The sequence below is a fragment of the Entelurus aequoreus genome, linkage group LG14 (genome assembly GCF_033978785.1).
Source record: "Entelurus aequoreus isolate RoL-2023_Sb linkage group LG14, RoL_Eaeq_v1.1, whole genome shotgun sequence".
Lineage (NCBI taxonomy): Eukaryota > Metazoa > Chordata > Actinopteri > Syngnathiformes > Syngnathidae > Entelurus > Entelurus aequoreus.
In genome coordinates, this window is record NC_084744.1 from 19,690,813 (window position 1) to 19,710,082 (window position 19,270).

The window sequence follows — 19,270 nt, forward strand, 5'->3', positions numbered from 1 at the left end:
TAACAAAAAATTTCACGGTACATTAAACATATGTTTCTTATTGCAAGTTTTTCCTTAAACAAAATAGTGAACATACTAGACAACTTGTCTTTTATTAGTACGTAAACAAACAAAGGCTCCTAATTTAGCTGCTGACATATGCAGTAACATATTGTGTCATTTTCCATTCTATTGTTTTGTAAATATTAAGGACAAGTGGTAGAAAATGAATTATTAATCTACTTCTTTATTAACTGTTAATATCTGGTTATTTTCTGTTTGAACATGTTCTATCTATACTTCTGTTAAAATGTAATAATCACTTATTCTTCTGTTGTTTGGATGCGTTACATTAGTTTTGGTTGATACCACAAATTTAGGTATCAATCTGATACCAAGTCGTTACAGGATCGTACACTGAACATATTCAAAGTCCTCATGTGTCCAGGGACATATTTCCTGAGTTTATAAACATAATATAATTTTTTTTTAAACGATAAAAGATTTTGTGACGCTAAAAAATATCGATGTAATCATAGTAGTATCGACTAAATACGCTCCTGTACTTGTTATCATTACAGCGGACTGTACATCCACCCCGGTACTTTCTAGAGGCGGTATAGTACCAATATGACTCATTAGTATCGCGGTACTATACTAATACAGTACAACCCTATATTGAACACCTTCATTAATTGGCTGGCGCATGAATATAAGTATAGGCAACTACTAAGTTAACTACTAAACAACTACTAAACAATAAAACACATGGTATTACATCTAATGCAACGGTGGGTCAAGTTACATATCGTTAATTGTAACACAAGTGCAAAATTAAGTTAACCACCATAAAACATAGAAAACACAACCGTTACCTCTTGTGTCTATTATTCTCCCCCTCTTCTTCTTCTCCTAACTTGTTGAGGTCGCCCTCTTTTTGGAATGAGTGTTGCAAAATGCTCCCCAAAAAGTTACCATACTTTAGAGCGCACCGGTATTTAAGCCGCAACCACCAAATTTTTAATAAATGAATATTTTTACCTACATTATATTAGCCACACCGGACTATCAGCCGCAGATACTGTATATATATATATATAATATATGAAATATTTTGTAAATGTTTATTTACATACCTTAATTGTTTCCAAAAAGTGTCTGTAAAACGGCTGATCCAACAAAACAGAAGTCATCGTCATGAACCCAATTGCTGCTCAAGTTAGCTCTCCAATCAGCTAAACGGACCCCCAATTCCAACCCTTGATGCTGAGTGCCAAGCAGGGAGGCAAAGGGTCCCATTTTTACAGTCTTTGGTATGACTCGGCCGGGGTTTGATTTCACAACCTTCCAGTCTCAGGGCGGACACTCTAACCACAAAGCCACTGAGCAGAATTGAGCGAACTCATCCAAAAGGTGGCGCCGTAGCACACACACTACCACACCTTTTTAAAGTATGTGTTATTGGCCGTTAGCAAAGAAAAATACATATATTAGCTGCACCGTTTAATAAGCCGCAGGTTACGAAGCGTAGTAAAAAAGTCAGAAAAATACGATAATCCTTTGATGCTTTATGAACTGAGGTCCCATTTTGTTTTGTGAAAATATACAATCTGCAATTTTTTCCGATCTACTGTCCAATGTGCACATGCAGCTGCATGTGTGACTTGTTCGAACCATATTGCACTCACACAGCGGTGGGCTGAGGTCCAACATGGCCATCACTCAATATCCACCACTCCAACAACACCTGTGAGTGAGTCACAGTGCTACTCGGAGGAGCACGGAGAAGACCAAAAGGCCACTTTGCAAATATCTCCCAACATCCCCTCCCTCTTTGTGGGCAGCAGAAATTCCCTGCAACACTTTCGGATGCTTCCTGGGGTGTCGACGCCGTCAGAGATTAGATTTATGTATGAGTGTGTGTGTGTGTGTGTGTGTGTGTGTGTGTGTGTGTGTGTGTGTGTGTGTGTGTGTGTGTGTGTTCTTGTATTTCTACCCTTCTTGAGACATCAACAAGGAAAAGTACCTTCCTTATGAGGAGCGGTGAACAAGTTAGGACATAAATCATGGTCCCAATACGGAAAACCATTGCATCTAAAGAGAATGTTTCATTTGCACCCCTGGTGGTGAAATCTTTCAAAATTAGGGTGGTCCCAAAAAGGAGGGATATTTCAAATTAACTGTGTGTCGATTTTAAAAGTGCTCCCCCTATGGTCAATATATGAAATAACAAATGTGTGTAAAAAATTGAAGTGCTCCCCCTCTGGCCAAAATATGTAATAACAAGTGTGTGTAAGAAATTGAAATGCGCCCCCTTTGGCCTAAATTGGTTAAAAAACAAAACAAAACACACACACACACACACACACACACACACACACACACACACACACACACACACACACACACACACACACACACATATATATATATATATATATATATATATATATATATATATATATATATATATATATATATATATATATATATATGTATGTATATACATATATATATGTATATATATATATATATATATATATATATATATATATATATATATATATATATATATATATATGTATATACATACATATATATATATATATATATATATATATATATATATATATATATATATATATATATATATATATATATATATATATACATATATATACATATATATATATATATATATATATATATATATATATATATACATATATATATATACATTGTTCCCAATTTTATAAGAAAAAAAGTCGACACGTGAGAAAAAGACTGGTTTTAGTTAATTTATTTTGGGGGGAATTTTTTGTTTGTAATTGGTTTTTAATCTTCATTATTTACTACAAGTTAGTACAGTACATCTCTATGTACACACACACACACACACACACACACACACACACACACACACACACACAAATATACATACATATATATATATATATATATATATATATATATATATAAAATTCCCCCCAAAATAAATTAACTAAAAGCAGTCTTTTTCTCACAATGTGTCGACTTTTTTCTTATCAAATTGGGAACAATTTCAATCAATCAATCAATGTTTAACTTATATAGCCCTAAATCACAAGTGTCTCAAAGGGCTGCACAAGCCAAAACGATTTACACCAATTTCTCATATCTTTTCTGTTTCTGTAATATTGCAATATTTTCTCATAAAATCATTACTTTATGTAAAATGATTACTTTTAATGCAAAATGGTGTCATTTGTCATATACAATCTATACTATCTGACTTGTATCACAATATTTTCTCATAAAATCATTACTTTATGTAAAATGATTACTTTTTAATGCAAAATGGTGCCATTTGTCATATACAATCTATACTATCTGACTTGTATCACAATATTGCAAATTTCTTTTGTTGTTCTTGTAAAATAGTGACATTTTTGGAGTACAATGGTGACTTTTGTCATAATTTTGCCAAGTAAAATTCCATTTATTAATATAATATTGCCAACATTTGAAATTTTTTACTTGTGACTTTTGTCGAGTAAGATTATGACTCTTTTCTTAAAATTGCCAAAATGTTAAGCTTTTCTGGTAAAATTGCGACTGTTATTGAGTACAATTCCAACTTTCATCATAATATTGCGCAAATGTTCAGTTTTTTTTGTAAAATTTTGACTTGGGTTGAGTAAAATTACGACTTTTAGTATAATACTGCCAAAATTCCAAGTTTTTCTTGTGAAATTGTGACCTTTTTCTTGAGAAATTCCAACTCATTTTTCACAACAAGCTTTTTATATTTGCATAGTATGTATATATTATTAATGTTGTAAATACAAATCTTTATATATCTAGAAAGGGTGGTCCTAAAGAGGCAGGCATTTTTCGGAGGCCTCTAGAAGGTAACAAATACAATAATGTGTGTGTGTGTGTGTGTGTGTGTGTGTGTGTGTGTGTGTGTGTGTGTGTGTGTGTGTGTGTGTGTGTGTGTGTGTGTGTGTGTGTGTGTGTGTGTGTGTGTGTGTGTGTGTGTGTGTGTGTGTGTGTGTGTGTGTGTGAAAGAGTCGTCTGAGCGCTTGGTGGCTTTGTCTAATTCATCCTTATGATATACGACAAGCTGGGAGGAGCGAGGGGAGCTCATCTTCTCGTTTATTGTGAAGAGCGGGCCCACGGGTAACACGTGTTTTTACTCCAGGAGCAGGTGGTTGTCGGTAGGCAGAGACAATCTTGTGTCTGCGGCATGAGGCAGCTCCACTCAGCTGGAACCAGTGAGCATAGCCTGGGAATAAGAGTTGACGTCCAAAGTACTGTAAAGTAAATTAATCAGTTCCACAATCAAGCCGGTGCCGTTAAAAAAGCTCTGCTGAAGGAACATTTTACCGTTCTTATAAGTGTAGAAATAGATTGCAGGCTATGAAACTAGAATTCAATTATAGCTCGGTCCTTTATTTACCGCAAAAAAGACAAAACGTCACTTGAAAGTAGTGTTGTCCCGATACCAATATTTTGGTACAGGTACCAAAATGTATTTCGGTACTTTCCGGTACTTTTCTAATTAAAGGGGAATACAAAAAAATTGCACTATTGGTTTTATTTTAACAAAAAATCTTAGGGTGGATTAAACATATGTTTCTTATTGCAATTCAGTCCTTAAATAAAATAGTGAACATACTAAACAACTTGTATTTTATTAGTAAGTAAACAAACAAAGGCTCCTAAATAGTCTGCTGACATATGCAGTAACATATTGTGTCATTTTCCATTCTATTATTTTGTCAAAATTTTTAAGGACAAGTGGTAAAAAATTAATTATTAATCTACTTGTTCATTTACTGTTAATATCTGCTTACTTTCTCTTTTAACATTGTTCTATCCACACTTCTGTTAAAATGTAATAACCACTTATTCTTCTGTTTTTTGATACTTTACATTAGTTTTGGATGATTCCACAAATTTGGGTATAAATCCGATACCAAGTAGTTACAGGATCATACATTGGTCATATTCATGTGTCCAGGGACATATTTTCTGAGTTTATAAACATAAAATGAATGTTAAAAAACGAAAGAAGATGTGATGCCAAAAAATATCGACGTAATCATACTAGTATCGATTAGATACATGCCTGTACTTGATATCATTACAGTGGATGTTAGGTGTAGATCCACCAATGGCGTTTTTTTACATTTTAATGCCGGTGAGCTACGGTGTGTAGTGAAGCATGTTTAGCTATTCCTCATCCTGCAGGGATGATACTTGTAAGAAACTTACTTTATTTGTCGCCATGGAGACCAGGATTAGTGATTTATAAGTCGCTAAAACACTGCCGACGGTGCGTGGACGTTAGCCGCTAGCTAGCTATCCATGTTTTAAAGCACCTCTTCCTGAGGGCGTTTCAGTGTTATAACTTTACCTTTATTGTTATTCTTCAAGCCAAAATGCGTCTGTTCTACCTTTTCTGTCTACACACTGTGTCTGCTTGTAAGTACTTCGTGATTGTGCGCTGCCGAACATGCTCCTCTGCTCGTAAAACAGCAATGACACGACGTGACGGCAACGGGGTAGAGGACCGGTTCTTTTCAGAGGCGGTATAGTACCGAAAAGGATTCATTAGTATTGCGGTACTATACTAATACCGGTATACCGTACAACCCTACTGGGACGCAAGCTGTAATTGGAGTGAAGGTGTTATTTGCCGAATATACTGTATATTAGCTCATTATGATAGAACTTAAAAAATTAAAAAATAAACTTTATTAAAGATTTTAAATAAATGAGAAAGTAAAAAAAAAGTAGCTCTCTTTGACCTCATGTATTAACAAGTATACTGCACGACTGCAGCAACAGAACCAATATTAAAGTAATCGTGCAATAGTGGTAGGGAGAAAACTGCCGAGTCAGCAGTGACACCGCTGATGAATTCATTGTAAACAAACATACAGCAAGTGCAACACATGAGTTCCACACCGACAGCTGAATAGCGCAATCAATATTATAAGGTATTTTGGAGTTTTTTCCTTTAACTTGGACACACACATCTACAAACCCCGTTTCCAAATGAGTTGGGAAATTGTGTTAGATGTAAATATAAACTGAATACAATGATTTGCAAATCATTTTCAACCCATATTCAGTTGAATATGCTGCAAAGACAACATATTTGATGTTCAAACTGATGAAAAAAACTGTTTTTGTAATTAATCATTAACTTTAGAATTTGATGCCAGCAACACGTGACAAAGAAGTTGGGTAAGGTGGCAATAAATACTGATCAAGTTGAGGAATGCTCATCAAACACTTATTTGGAACATCCCACAGGTGAACAGGCAAATTGGGAACAGGTGGGTGCCATGATTGGGTATACAAGTAGATTCCATGAAATGCTCAGTCATTCACAAACAAGGATGGGGCGAGTGTCACCACTTTGTCAACAAATACGTGAGCAAATTGTTGAACAGTTTAAGAAAAACCTTTCTCAACCAGCTATTGCAAGGAATTTAGGGATTTCACCATCTACGGTCCGTAATATCATCAAAGGGTTCAGAGAATCTGGAGAAATCACTGCACGTAAGCAGCTAAGCCCGTGACCTTCGATCCCTCAGGCTGTACTGCATCAACCAGCGACATCAGTGTGTAAAGGATATCACCACATGGCTCAGGAACACTTCATAAACCCACTGTCAGTAACTACAGTTGGTTGCTACATCTGTAAATGCAAGTTAAAACTCTCCTATGCAAGGCGAAAATCGTTTATCAACAACACCCAGAAACGCAGACGGCTTCGCTGGGCCTGAGCTCATCTAAGATGGACTGATAAAAAGTGGAAAAGTGTTCTGTGGTCTGACGAGTCCACATTTCAAATTGTTTTTGGAAACTGTGGACGTCGTGTCCTCCGCACTAAAGAGGTAAAGAACCATCCGGACTGTTATAGGCGCAAAGTTGAAAAGCCAGCATCTGTGATGGTATGGGGGTGTATTAGTGCCCAAGACATGGGTAACTTACACATCTGTGAAGGCGCCATTAATGCTGAAAGGTACATACAGGTTTTGTAGCAACATATGTTGCCATCCAAGCAACGTTACCATGGACGCCCCTGCTTATTTCAGCAAGACAATGCCAAGCCATGTGTTACATCAACGTGGCTTCATAGTAAAAGAGTGCGGGTACTAGACTGGCCTGCCTGTAGTCCAGACCTGTCTCCCATTGAAACTGTGTGGCGTATTATGAAGGCTAAAATACCACAAGGGAGACCTCCGGACTGTTGAACAACTTAAGCTGTACATCAAGCAAGAATGGGAAAGAATTCCACCTGAGAAGCTTAAAAAATGTGTCTCCTCAGTTCCCAAACGTTTACTAAGTGTTGTTAAAAGGAAAGGCCATGTAACACAGTGGTGAACATGCCCTTTCCCAACTACTTTGTCACGTGTTGCAGCCATGAAATTCTAAGTTAATTATTATTTGCAAAAAAAAAATAAAGTTTATGAGTTTAAACATCAAATATCTTGTCTTTGTAGTGCATTCAATTGAATATGGGTTGAAAAGGATTTGCAAATCATTGTATTCCGTTTATATTTATATCTAACACAATTTCCCAACTCATATGGAAACAGGGTTTGTATACCTTTGGCCATTAGAAGCCAGTGATTTCCAGGAGTTATCTCACCTTCTGAGTATCCTCTGACTTACTAATATTTCAGATTCAGATATTCAGATTCAGTGTTTATTGTCATTGCACAAGTACAACGAAACTTTGTTTTCAGTACAAACCCGTTCAAGATTAGACAAAACAAACAGTGTACAGCGTTACAGAACAGGAACGCTGATGGGTCGCCATTTTAAGGCGCCCCGTAAAAGATGGGAAAAAGGTAACGCTGGGGAAAAAGATGAGTAAAAAAATACAATCTAGACTGGGCTCTTAAGGGGGCCTAGTCTGGAGTGGGAAAAAACCTCCATGTTCAGACAAGACAGAAAACGAAGAGAGCAAGCTGGGAAAGGAGGGAGCGGAGAATCATGCGACCGCGCTCACCAGAGGCAAGACAGAAAAGTTTTCTAATGTTGTAAAAATGTGTAGAAATATTACATTTCAACATCTCTGTCAACGAAGATTTGCTTCAGCCTGCGACACATAGCCATTTTGATAGTAGGCTATTATAGCTAATATAGACACTTACATCATGTGTTGCCTTCATTATAACACTTATACAATACTTTTAAAGTCATTTTGATAGTAGGCTATTATAGCTAGTATAGACACTTACATCATGTGTTGCCTTCATTATAACACTTATATAAAACTCTCAAAGTCATTTTGATAGTATGCTGTTATAGCTAATATAGACACTTACATCATGTGTTGCCTTCATTATGACACTGATATAAGACTCTTAAAGGAATTTTGGTAGTAGGCCACTATAGCTAATATAGACACTTACATCATGTGTTGCCTTCATTTTAACACTTATATAAGACTCTTAAAGTCATTTTGATAGTAGGCTATTTTTGCTAATATAGACACTTACATCATGTGTTGCCTTCATTATAACACTCATATAAGACTCTTAAAGTCATTTTGATAGTAGGCTAATATAGCTAATATAGACACTTACATCATGTGTTGCCTTCATTATAACACTCATATAAGACTCTTAAAGTCATTTTGATAGTAGGCTATCATAGCTATTATAGACACTTACACCATGTGTTGCCTTCATTATAACACTGATATAAGACTCTTAACCGCCCTGAGATCGGTAGGTTGGAGTTCAAATCCCAGCCGAGTCATACCAAAGACTATAAAAATGGGACCCATAACCTCCCTGCTTGGCACTCAGCAACAAAGGGTTGGATTTGGGGGTTAAATCACCAGAATGATTCCCGGGCGCGGCGCCGCTGCTGCCCACTGCTCCCCAAGGGGATGGGACAAATGCAGAGGACAAATTTCACCACATCTAGTGTGTGTGTGACAATCATTGGTACTTTAATCTTTAATCTTTAATCTTAAAGTCATTTTGATAGTAGTCTACTATAGCTAATATAGACACTTAAATCATGTGTTGCCTTCATTATAACACTGATATAAGACTCTTAAAGTCATTTTGACAGTAGGCTATTTTTGCTAATATAGACACTTACATCAGTGTTGCCTTCATTATAATACTTATATAAGACTCTTAAAGTCATTTTGATAGTAGGCTATTTTTGCTAATATAGACACTTACATCATGTGTTGCCTTCATTATAACACTTATACAAGACTCTTAAAGTCATTTTGATAGTAGGCTATTATAGCTAATATAGACACTTACATCATGTGTCGCCTTCATTATAACACTTATATAAAACTTTTAAAGTCATTTTGATAATAGGCTATTATAGCTAATATAGACACTTACATCATGTGTTGCCTTCATAATAACACTTATATACGGCTTTTAAATTTTTGCGGCTCCAGACAGATATGTTTTTTGTATTTTTGGTCTATTATGGCTCTTTCATCGTTTTGGGTTGCCGACCCCTGTTCTAGACGCTCACAAAGTTATTTTCTTTATTTTGCAATTAAGAAGCTCAGTTATTGTCATCATGTAGCATGATTAAAGTCTTACCATTCCAAATGTTAGAATTCACTTTGGCAATGTTGTAATTATTTTAAAAACCGAAACAAATGAAGTGACGTAAGCGTGTTTTCACTTTGTGTGCTCTCGCAGGTGAGCAGCACTCCGGCGTGCATGCGAGCGATGACAAAGATGTCGTATTGCCACTTGTGTCAAGGCATGCCGGCCATTAAGCCCTGCAAGAACTACTGCCTCAATGTAATGAAGGGCTGCCTGGCCAATCAAGCCGATCTGGACTCCGAGTGGAACCATTACATCGGTAAGTGGCATTAGATGCATGTTATTGTATATGAATATATTATATAGCCATACAATTTTGCTGGGTGAACGTAGAAAACTTGGATGAATATTCTGGGGAAAGCAGGACGGTTCCATCAGCAGAAAAATCACAAAGAGTTCGTTGGCCACTTGCTGGTTCATGGATGATGATATCATTATTATACAGAAAGATAACCGTTCAGTCTTTGTTGGAAGCATAGGCGCCGATCAATGTTCCCCGTAATTGTTGATGTGTGTGAGCAAACACAAAAACTCCCTGAGCATTCAGTGGAGCACATGTGAGCAACATCACACGTGGCAATACCAGCAGCACACCTGTCTCAAACCAATCTTTTATAAAAACACTCAAATGACAGGAGTCTTTTTCATGAGATTATTTTCTAATAGTGATTTGGCCCACTTGTAATGAAAATAAAATAAATCTTGTTTTTCATAAGCTATGGATTAGTATTGTACAATATGTCTGGGTGGGGGCCCTGCTTTGGAAATCATTTGTACCCCTTACAGAGATCACATTTAGTTCCCCTTAAACATCCTCATGTTGCACAATGAAATGTAAGCATAGGATGAAGTGTGCATTCCTGTACTTTCTCTAGTAACAGCATTTCATGATTAATATCAATAAATTAACATTAATAATAAATGACAGTAGAATAAGCACACATATGACTGAGGAGTCATAGTGTAACTTTGTGTGGTGTTTGAGTTGTCCGACTTTTTGTGTGGCCGTAAAGGCACCAGTGGCTTAGTTTCTATGCGTGTTGGTGACAGATGACAAGTTGGTTTTGGCCTGGTTTGTATGGCAGAAAATGACTAGTTTTTCGAGATAGAAGTTTTTTACTCATGTTTTTGGTGTGGTTATGGCCGAATATAAACAGTTTTGCTCAATAAAGTGATCGATATAATTCCTGTCCTCGAAGCATCGACGTTACAATAATTGAACAGTGTTGACGAACACCGTTAGGGCCGCTTGTTGTCACTGTCACTCGGAGTTGCATTGCAAAATTATACAGAATAAATGTGTTTATTTTGTTTAGAATTCAGATGAGATTTGATTTGGTGCGCGGCATATATTTGCTGTGCGCAGAGTACGCTTGAGCAGTGCGCAGTTGCGCAGGCGCGCACCTTAGAGGGAACGTTGGCGCCGATCTATATTGCTGCCAGTGGGTGCTCGGAGTTATTATATACACGCATATGTATATATGTATTTTTTGTTTTGTTTTTGCATTTCAAAGTAATTTATGTTACTTATGTTGTATGAGCATTTTGAGAAAATATTTTGTTGCATTCTAAAACAATCCTGTTACTGTAACTGTCTTACTATCGGACAACAGAGATAAACTAGCAATATGCAATATTTACTGCAATTCAATGTATGACCATTAATATAACACTGTCCCTTATGAACTGATCTACAAACTCAAAAGTACTATGTGAATATTGTTTGACTTGTGATGTTGTTTTTTTTATGGTGTATTTTACAAAAGAACAGCATTCTTAATCCCCCCGTCAAATTGGTCCCAGCTAGTGAGAGGGGCTACGGGCTATTTAAGTGGAAAAATGCCATTTTTCTGACAGTCTGCTGTCTGTCACTGCCGGAGGAGGTTCTCTGGAGCTCAGGTCTCCATGCATCACCAAGCATCTACTGAGGTGATTATTTTGATGAGGAGATTCTGTTGTTATAACGGGTTGAATGAGTTCGGTTGTTAAATCTGTTCTGATTATTTAATTCTTTACTTTGAAATATTTGATTATTGACATTTGATTGTGAATACATGTATTTTGTTATAATGGATGATGTACCTTTAAATCAATCAATCAATCAAAGTTTATTTATATAGCCCTAAATCACAAGTGTCTCAAAGGGCTGCACAAGCCACAACGACATCCTCGGCTCAGATCCCACATCAGGGCAAAAAAAAAAAAAACTCAATGGGATACAATGAGGAAAACTTGGAGGGGACCGCAGATGTGGGGACCCCCCGCCCCCTGGGCGACCGGTGCAATGGACGTCGAGTGGATCTAGTCAATAGTGTGAGAGTCCAGTCCATAGTGGATCTAGTTAATAGTGTGAGAGTCCAGTCCATAGTGGGTCCAGCAGGGGATCATCTTGAGTGGAGACAAGTCAGCAGCGCAGAGACGTCCCCGACTGATGCACAGATGAGTGGTCCACCCCGGGTCCTGACTTTGAACAGCTAGCCCCTCATCTGTGGTCACCTAATACCCTCTCCACGCAAGAGAGGGGGGCACAGCAGAAAAGAGACGGCAGATCAGCTGGTCTAAAAGAGGGGTCTATTTAAAGACTAGAGTATACAAATGAGTTTTAAGATGGGACTTAAAGGCCTACTGAAATGATTTTTTTAAATTTAAACGGGGATAGCAGATCCATTCTATGTGTCATACTTGATAATTTCGCGATATTGCCATATTTTTGCTGAAAGGATTTAGTAGAGAACAACGACGATTAAAAAGCCTTGCCTATACCGGAAGTAGCGTGACGTCAGAGGAGGAAGGGCTGCTCACATTTCCCTATTGTTTACAATGCAGCGAGAGAGATTCGGGCCGAGAAAGCGACGATTACCCCATTAATTTGAGCCAGGATGAAAGATTCGTGGATGAGGAACGTTAGAGTGAAGGATTACAGTGCAGTGCAGGACGTATCTTTTTTCGCTCTGACCGTAACTTATGTACAAGTGTTCATTGGATTCCACACTTTCTCCTTTTTCTGTTGTGGATCACGGATTTGTATTTTAAACCACCTCGGATACTATATGCTCTTGAAAATGAGAGTCGAGAACGTGAAATGGACATTCACAGTGACTTTAATCTCCACGACAATACATCGGTGAAGCACTTTAGCTACTGAGCTAACGTGATAGCATCGGGCTTAACTGCATATAGAAACAAAACAAATAAGCCCCTGACTGGAAGGATAGACAGAGGATCAACAATACTACCAAACTCTGGACATGTAACTACACGGTTAATGCTTTCCAGCTTGGCGAAGCTGTTGCTAACGACGCCATTGAAGCTAACTTAGCTACGGAACCTCGACAGAGCTATGCTAAAAACATTAGCTCTGCACCTACGCCAGCTCTCATCTGCTCATCACGACCCGTGCTCACCTGCGTTCCAGCGATCGACGGTACGACGAAGGACTTCACCCGATCACCGATGCGGTCGGCGGCCCAGAGACGGAGGAAGTCAAGGTGAGGTCGGCGGCTAGCGCGTCTGCTATCCATCTCAAAGTCCTCCTGGTTGTGTTGCTGCAGCCAGCCGTTAATACACCGATCCCACTTACAACTTTCTTCTTTGCAGTCTTCATTGTTCATTAAACAAATTGCAAAAGATTCACCAACGCAGATGTCCAGAATACTGTGGAATTTTGAGATGAAAACAGAGCTTTTTGTATTGGATTCAATGGGCTCCGAATACTTCCGTTTCAACGATTGACGTCACGCGCATACGTCATCATACACAGACGTTTTCAACCGGAAGTTTAGCGGGAAATTTAAAATTGCACTTTATAAGTTAACCCGGCCGTATTGGCATGTGTTGCAATGTTAAGATTTCATCATTGATATATAAACTATCAGACTGCGTGGTCGGTAGTAGTGGGTTTCAGTAAGCCTTTAAATGCTTCTACTGAGGTAGCATCTCTAACTGTCACCGGGAGAGCATTCCAGAGTACTGGAGCCTGAATAGAAAACACTCTATAGCCCACAGACTCAGCGCAGCGCACACATGAATGCGCACTGAGGTGCGCTCGGGCCGTGACAACATTAACATTTTCAAAATGCTTACATCCTAAACCATTTCCTAAAGTTTTCATACATTCACACATCCTTACAGTTACTCTTGAGTTAGTCTCGCACATTGTAATTTGCCAGTAATAAGCATATCTATTTCATTATGCATACTACAATATTAGATGTTCATTAATAAATGTCACAATAAACACAACATCTCTTGCTTTGTGTGATTGGTATTGTTTTTCATCTTTCGGGGTTCATGGTATGGTATAATGTAGCAATAATTCATGTTTCAAAAGTTTAAAAAATGTTCTCAATGAAGTAGATTGTGTGATTGGACTGTCAAGTTCATTCCAGATATTTGGGCCTTTACACGTTATACTGAAGCTCGTGCCTTTGAGTTTACAGCGTTTGCCCTTCACCCTATGTTTTCTTCTAGTGTTGTGTCTATGTGTGGAAGAGGTGATAGGGATGAGCTCACAGAGTCACTTATATACCACGTTATACATCAAACATGCGCTATGTAGAAAGTTACTTGGGTGAGTTTCAGAAGCTTCATCTTGTGAGAGTGGGTTTGAGTGAGCATTTAAGTCCCACCATGTTGTGCCTCGTATTACTTTCTTTTGAAGGGTTTGTAATTTATCTACAAAACCCAAAACCAGTGAAGTTGGCAGGTTGTGTAAATTATAAATAAAAACAGAATACAATGATTTGCAAATCCTTTTCAACTTATATTCAATTAAATAGACTGCAAAGACAAGATATTTAATGTTTAATATAATCATAATGGGAGACTTTAACATCCATATGAATACCCCATCGGACCCTCCATGCGTGGCGCTCCAGACTATAATTGATAGCTGTGGTCTTACACAAATAATAAATGAACCCACGCATCGCATCGGTAATACGATAGATCTAGTGCTTGTCAGGGGTGTCACCACCTCCAAAGTTACGATACTTCCGTACACTAAAGTAATGTTCGATCATTACCTTATAAAATTCGAAGTTCTGACTCATTGTCAACAAACTAATAATAATAATAATAACTACTATAGCAGCCTCACTAACAACTTTAACGACGCCCTGCGCGACACCATTGATAGTGTAGCACCGCTAAAGCTAAAAAGGGCCCCTAAAAAGCGTACCCCATGGTTTACAGAAGAAACTAAAGCCCAGAAATTATCATGTAGAAAGCTGGAACGCAAATGGCGTGCGACTAAACTTGAGGTTTTCCATCAAGCATGGAGTGATAGTTTAATAACTTATAAACGCATGCTTACCTCAGCTAAAGCTAAATATTACTCAAATCTCATCCACCTCAACAAAAATGATCCTAATTTTTTGTTTAGTACAGTAGCATTTCTAACCCAACAAGGGACTCCTCCCAGTAGCTCCACCCACTCAGCAGATGACTTTATGAATTTCTTTAATAAGAAAATTGAAGTCATTAGAAAAGAGATTAAAGACAATGCATCCCAGCTACAACTGGGTTCTATTAACACAGATACGACTGTATATACGACGGACATTGCCCTCCAAAATAGTGTCTCTCTCTTTGATGAAATAACATTGGAGGAATTGTTAAAATGTGTAAATGGGACAAAACAAACAACATGTTTACTTGACCCAATTCCTGGGAAACTTATCAAGGAGCTTTTTGTTTTATTAGGTCCATCAGTGTTAAATATTATAAACTTATCACTTTCCTCTGGTACTGTTCCCCTAGCATTCAAAAAAGCGGTTATTCATCCTCTACTCAAAAGACCTAACCTCGATCCTGACCTCATGGTGAACTACCGGCCGGTGTCCCACCTTCCGTTTATCTCGAAAATCCTCAAAAAAATTGTCGCACAGCAGCTAAATGAACACTTAGCGTCTAACAATCTCTGTGAACCTTTTCAATCCGGTTTCAGGGCAAATCACTCTTCGGAGACAGCCCTCGCAAAAATGACTAACGATCTATTGCTAACGATGGATTCTGATGCGTCATCTATGTTGCTGCTTCTTGATCTTAGCGCCGCTTTCGATACTGTTGATCATAATATTTTATTAGAGCGTATCAAAACGCATATTGGGATGTCAGACTTAGCCTTGTCTTGGTTTAACTCTTATCTTACTGACAGGATGCAGTGTGTCTCCCATAACAATGTGACCTCGGACTATGTTAAGGTAACGTGCGGAGTTCCCCAGGGTTCGGTTCTTGGCCCTGCACTCTTTAGTATTTACATGCTGCCGCTAGGTGACATCATACGCAAATACGGTGTTAGCTTTCACTGTTATGCGGATGACACCCAACTCTACATGCCCCTAAAGCTGACCAACACGGCGGATTGTAGTCAGCTGGAGGCGTGTCTTAATGAAATTAAACAATGGATGTCCGCTAACTTTTTGCAACTCAACGCTAAGAAAACGGAAATGCTGATTATCGGTCCTGCTCAACACCGACATCTATTTAATAATACCACCATAACATTTGACAACCAAACAATTAAACAAGGCGACTCGGTAAAGAATCTAGGAATTATCTTCGACCCAACTCTCTCGTTTGAGTCACACATTAAGAGTGTTACTAAAACGGCCTTCTATCATCTCCGTAATATCGCTAAAATTCGTTCCATTTTGTCCACAAACGATGCTGAGATCATTATCCATGCGTTCGTTACATCTCGTCTCGATTACTGTAACGTTTTATTTTCGGGTCTCCCTATGTCTAGCATTAAAAGATTACAGATGGTACAAAATGTGGCTGCTAGACTTTTGACAAAAACAAGAAAGTTTGATCATATTACGCCTATACTGGCTCACTTGCACTGGCTTCCTGTGCACCTAAGATGCGATTTTAAGGTTTTACTACTTACGTATAAAATACTACACGGTTTAGCTCCAGCCTATCTCGCCGATTGTATTGTACCATATGTCCCGGCAAGAAATCTGCGTTCAAAGAACTCCGGCTTATTAGTGATTCCCAGAGCCCAAAAAAAGTCTGCGGGCTATAGAGCGTTTTCTATTCGGGCTCCAATATTATGGAATGCCCTCCCGGTAAAAGTTAGAGATGCTACCTCAGTAGAAGCATTTAAGTCTCATCTTAAAACTCATTTGTATACTCTAGCCTTTAAATAGACTCCTTTTTTTAGACCAGTTGATCTGCCGTTTCTTTTCTTTTCTTTTCTACTCTGCTCCCAACCCGGGGTGGACCGCTAGCCTGTTCATCGGATGGGGACATCTCTACGCTGCTGACCCATCTCCGCTCGGGATGGTTCCTGCTGGCCTCACCATGGACTGGACTTTCGCTGATGTGTTGGACTTTCACAATATTATGTCAGACCCACTCGACATCCATTGCTTTCGGTCTCCCCTAGAGGGGGGGAGGGGGGGGGGGTTTACCCACATATGCGGTCCTCTCCAAGGTTTCTCATAGTCATTCACATTGACGTCCCACTGGGGTGAGTTTTCCTTGCCCGTATGTGGGCTCTGTACCGAGGATGTCGTTGTGGCTTGTACAGCCCTTTGAGACACTTGTGATTTAGGGCTGTATAAATAAACATTGATTGATTGATTGATTGAATGTTTGAACTGAGAAACTTTTTTTTTTTGTTGCAAATAATCATTAACTTAGACTTTAATGGCAGAAACTAATTGCAAATAAGTTGGCACAGGGGCATTTTCACCACTGTGTTACATGGCCTTTCCTTTTAACAACACTCAGTAAATGTTTGGGAACTGAGGAGACTGATTTTTGAAGCTTTTCAGGTGGAATTTGTTCCCATTCTTGCTTGATGTACAGCTTAAGTTGGCTAACTTGCTGTTAGCCAACTTAACTTAGTTGCTGGAGTACGTCTTCTCGTACTCCAGGGACACGTTGCATGTCAGCACGTAATAACATCATAATTATATTTATCATCATAATAACAATAACCTCCGTTGTGGTATTTTAGGCTTCATAATGCGCCACACATTTTCAATGGGAGACAGGTCTGGACTACAGGCAGGCCAGTCTAGTACCCACACTCTTTTACTATGAAGCCACGCTGTTGTAACACATGCAGAATGTGGCTTGGCAATGTCTTGCTGAAATAAGCAGCAGCATCCATGAAAAAGACGTTGCTTGGATGGCAACATATGTTGCTCCAAAACCTGTATGTACCTTTCAGTGTTAATGGTGCCTTCACAGATGTGTAAGTTACCCATGCCTTGGGCACTAATACACCCCCATACCATCACAGATGCTGGCTTTTGAACTTTGCGCCTATAACAATCCCGATGGTTCGTTTCCTCTTTGGTCCGGAGGACACGACGTCCACAGTTTCCAAAAACAATTTGAAATGTGGACTCGTCAGACCACAGAACACTTTTCCACTTTGCATCAGTCCATCTTAGATGAGCTCGGGCCCAGCGAAGCCGGCGGCGTTTCTGGGTGTTGTTGACAAATGGCTTTCGCTTTGCAAATTACAGTTTTAACTTGCACTTACAGATGTAGCGACAAACTGTAGTTACTGACAGTGGTTTTCTGAAGTGTTCCTGAGCCCATGTGGTGATATCCTTTACACACTGATGTCGCTTTTTGATGCAGTACCGCCCGAGGAATCCAAGGTCACGTTGGTTTTCGTCCTTGCTACTTACGTGCAGTGATTTCTCCAGATTCTCTAAACCTTTTGATGATATTACGGACCGTAGATGGTGAAATCCCTAACTTCCTTGCAATAGCTCGTTGAGAACTGTTGTTCTTAAACTGTTGGACAATTTGCTCACGCATCTGTTCACAAAGTGGCGACCCTCGCCCCATCCTTGTTTGTGAATGACTGAGCATTTCATGGAAGCTGCTTTTATACCCAATCATGGCACCCACCTGTTCCCAATTAGCCTGTTCACCTGTGGGATGTTCCAAATAAGTGTTTGATGAGCATTCCTCAACTTTCTCAGTTTGTTTTGCCACTTGTGCCAGCTTTTTTTTAAATGAGCTAATATTTGCAAAAAATAACAAAGTTTTCCAGTTCGAATGTTAAGTATCTTGTCTTTGCAGTCTATTAAATTGAATATAGGTTGATTATAGGATTAGCAAATCATTGTATTCTGTTTCTATTTACCATTTACATAACGTGCCAACTTCACTGGTTTTGGGTTTTGTAAAACAAGCCAACATATTTTGATGGTTTTTGTTGTCACATCATCAATGTGTTTTTTAAATATTTTAAATTCATTAATGTGAATGCCTAAGAATTGTGTATGTTGCACTCTTTCTATAATCCTGTTGATCTTAATAGAGACAGGGTCCTTATTTTTACGACTTCTATTAAAAGAACAGATTATATAATGACTTTTACTTATATTAAGGGATTATTTATTACACTTTAGCCAGATGCTGACTTTATTAAGTTTTTAATTTATTGTCATCTGTAAATTCCATGTTTTTATGAGAAAAGAACAAGTTTGTGTCATCAGCGAAAATGGCATTCTGTTGACAATTTATCTCCAGCAAGAATATTCCCCTTCAACAAACTCATGCTAACTGCACACATACATTGCAAAAAACCGCCAATAAAATATAAGATAAAAAGACTAGCGTGCAGCTAGTTAATTTTACCTGATAAGATATCCCAAATTAAGATCTGTGCATCTATAAATTGGCAGGACTTTTAAGACAAAAATAAGTTTTATTCA

General features: G+C 38.4%; 1 protein-coding gene across 2 annotated transcripts in view; it reads left to right on the plus strand.

The window, feature by feature from the left end:
- The window catches only part of LOC133664495 (glypican-6-like), a 252,654-nt gene that overhangs the window by 92,316 nt on the left and 141,068 nt on the right, over positions 1-19,270 (plus strand). For both annotated transcript variants that reach the window (XM_062069162.1, XM_062069163.1), the window contains exon 4: positions 9,672-9,837. In XM_062069162.1, the coding sequence (XP_061925146.1) occupies positions 9,672-9,837 (166 nt within the window). The remainder of the gene's footprint in view (positions 1-9,671; positions 9,838-19,270) is intronic.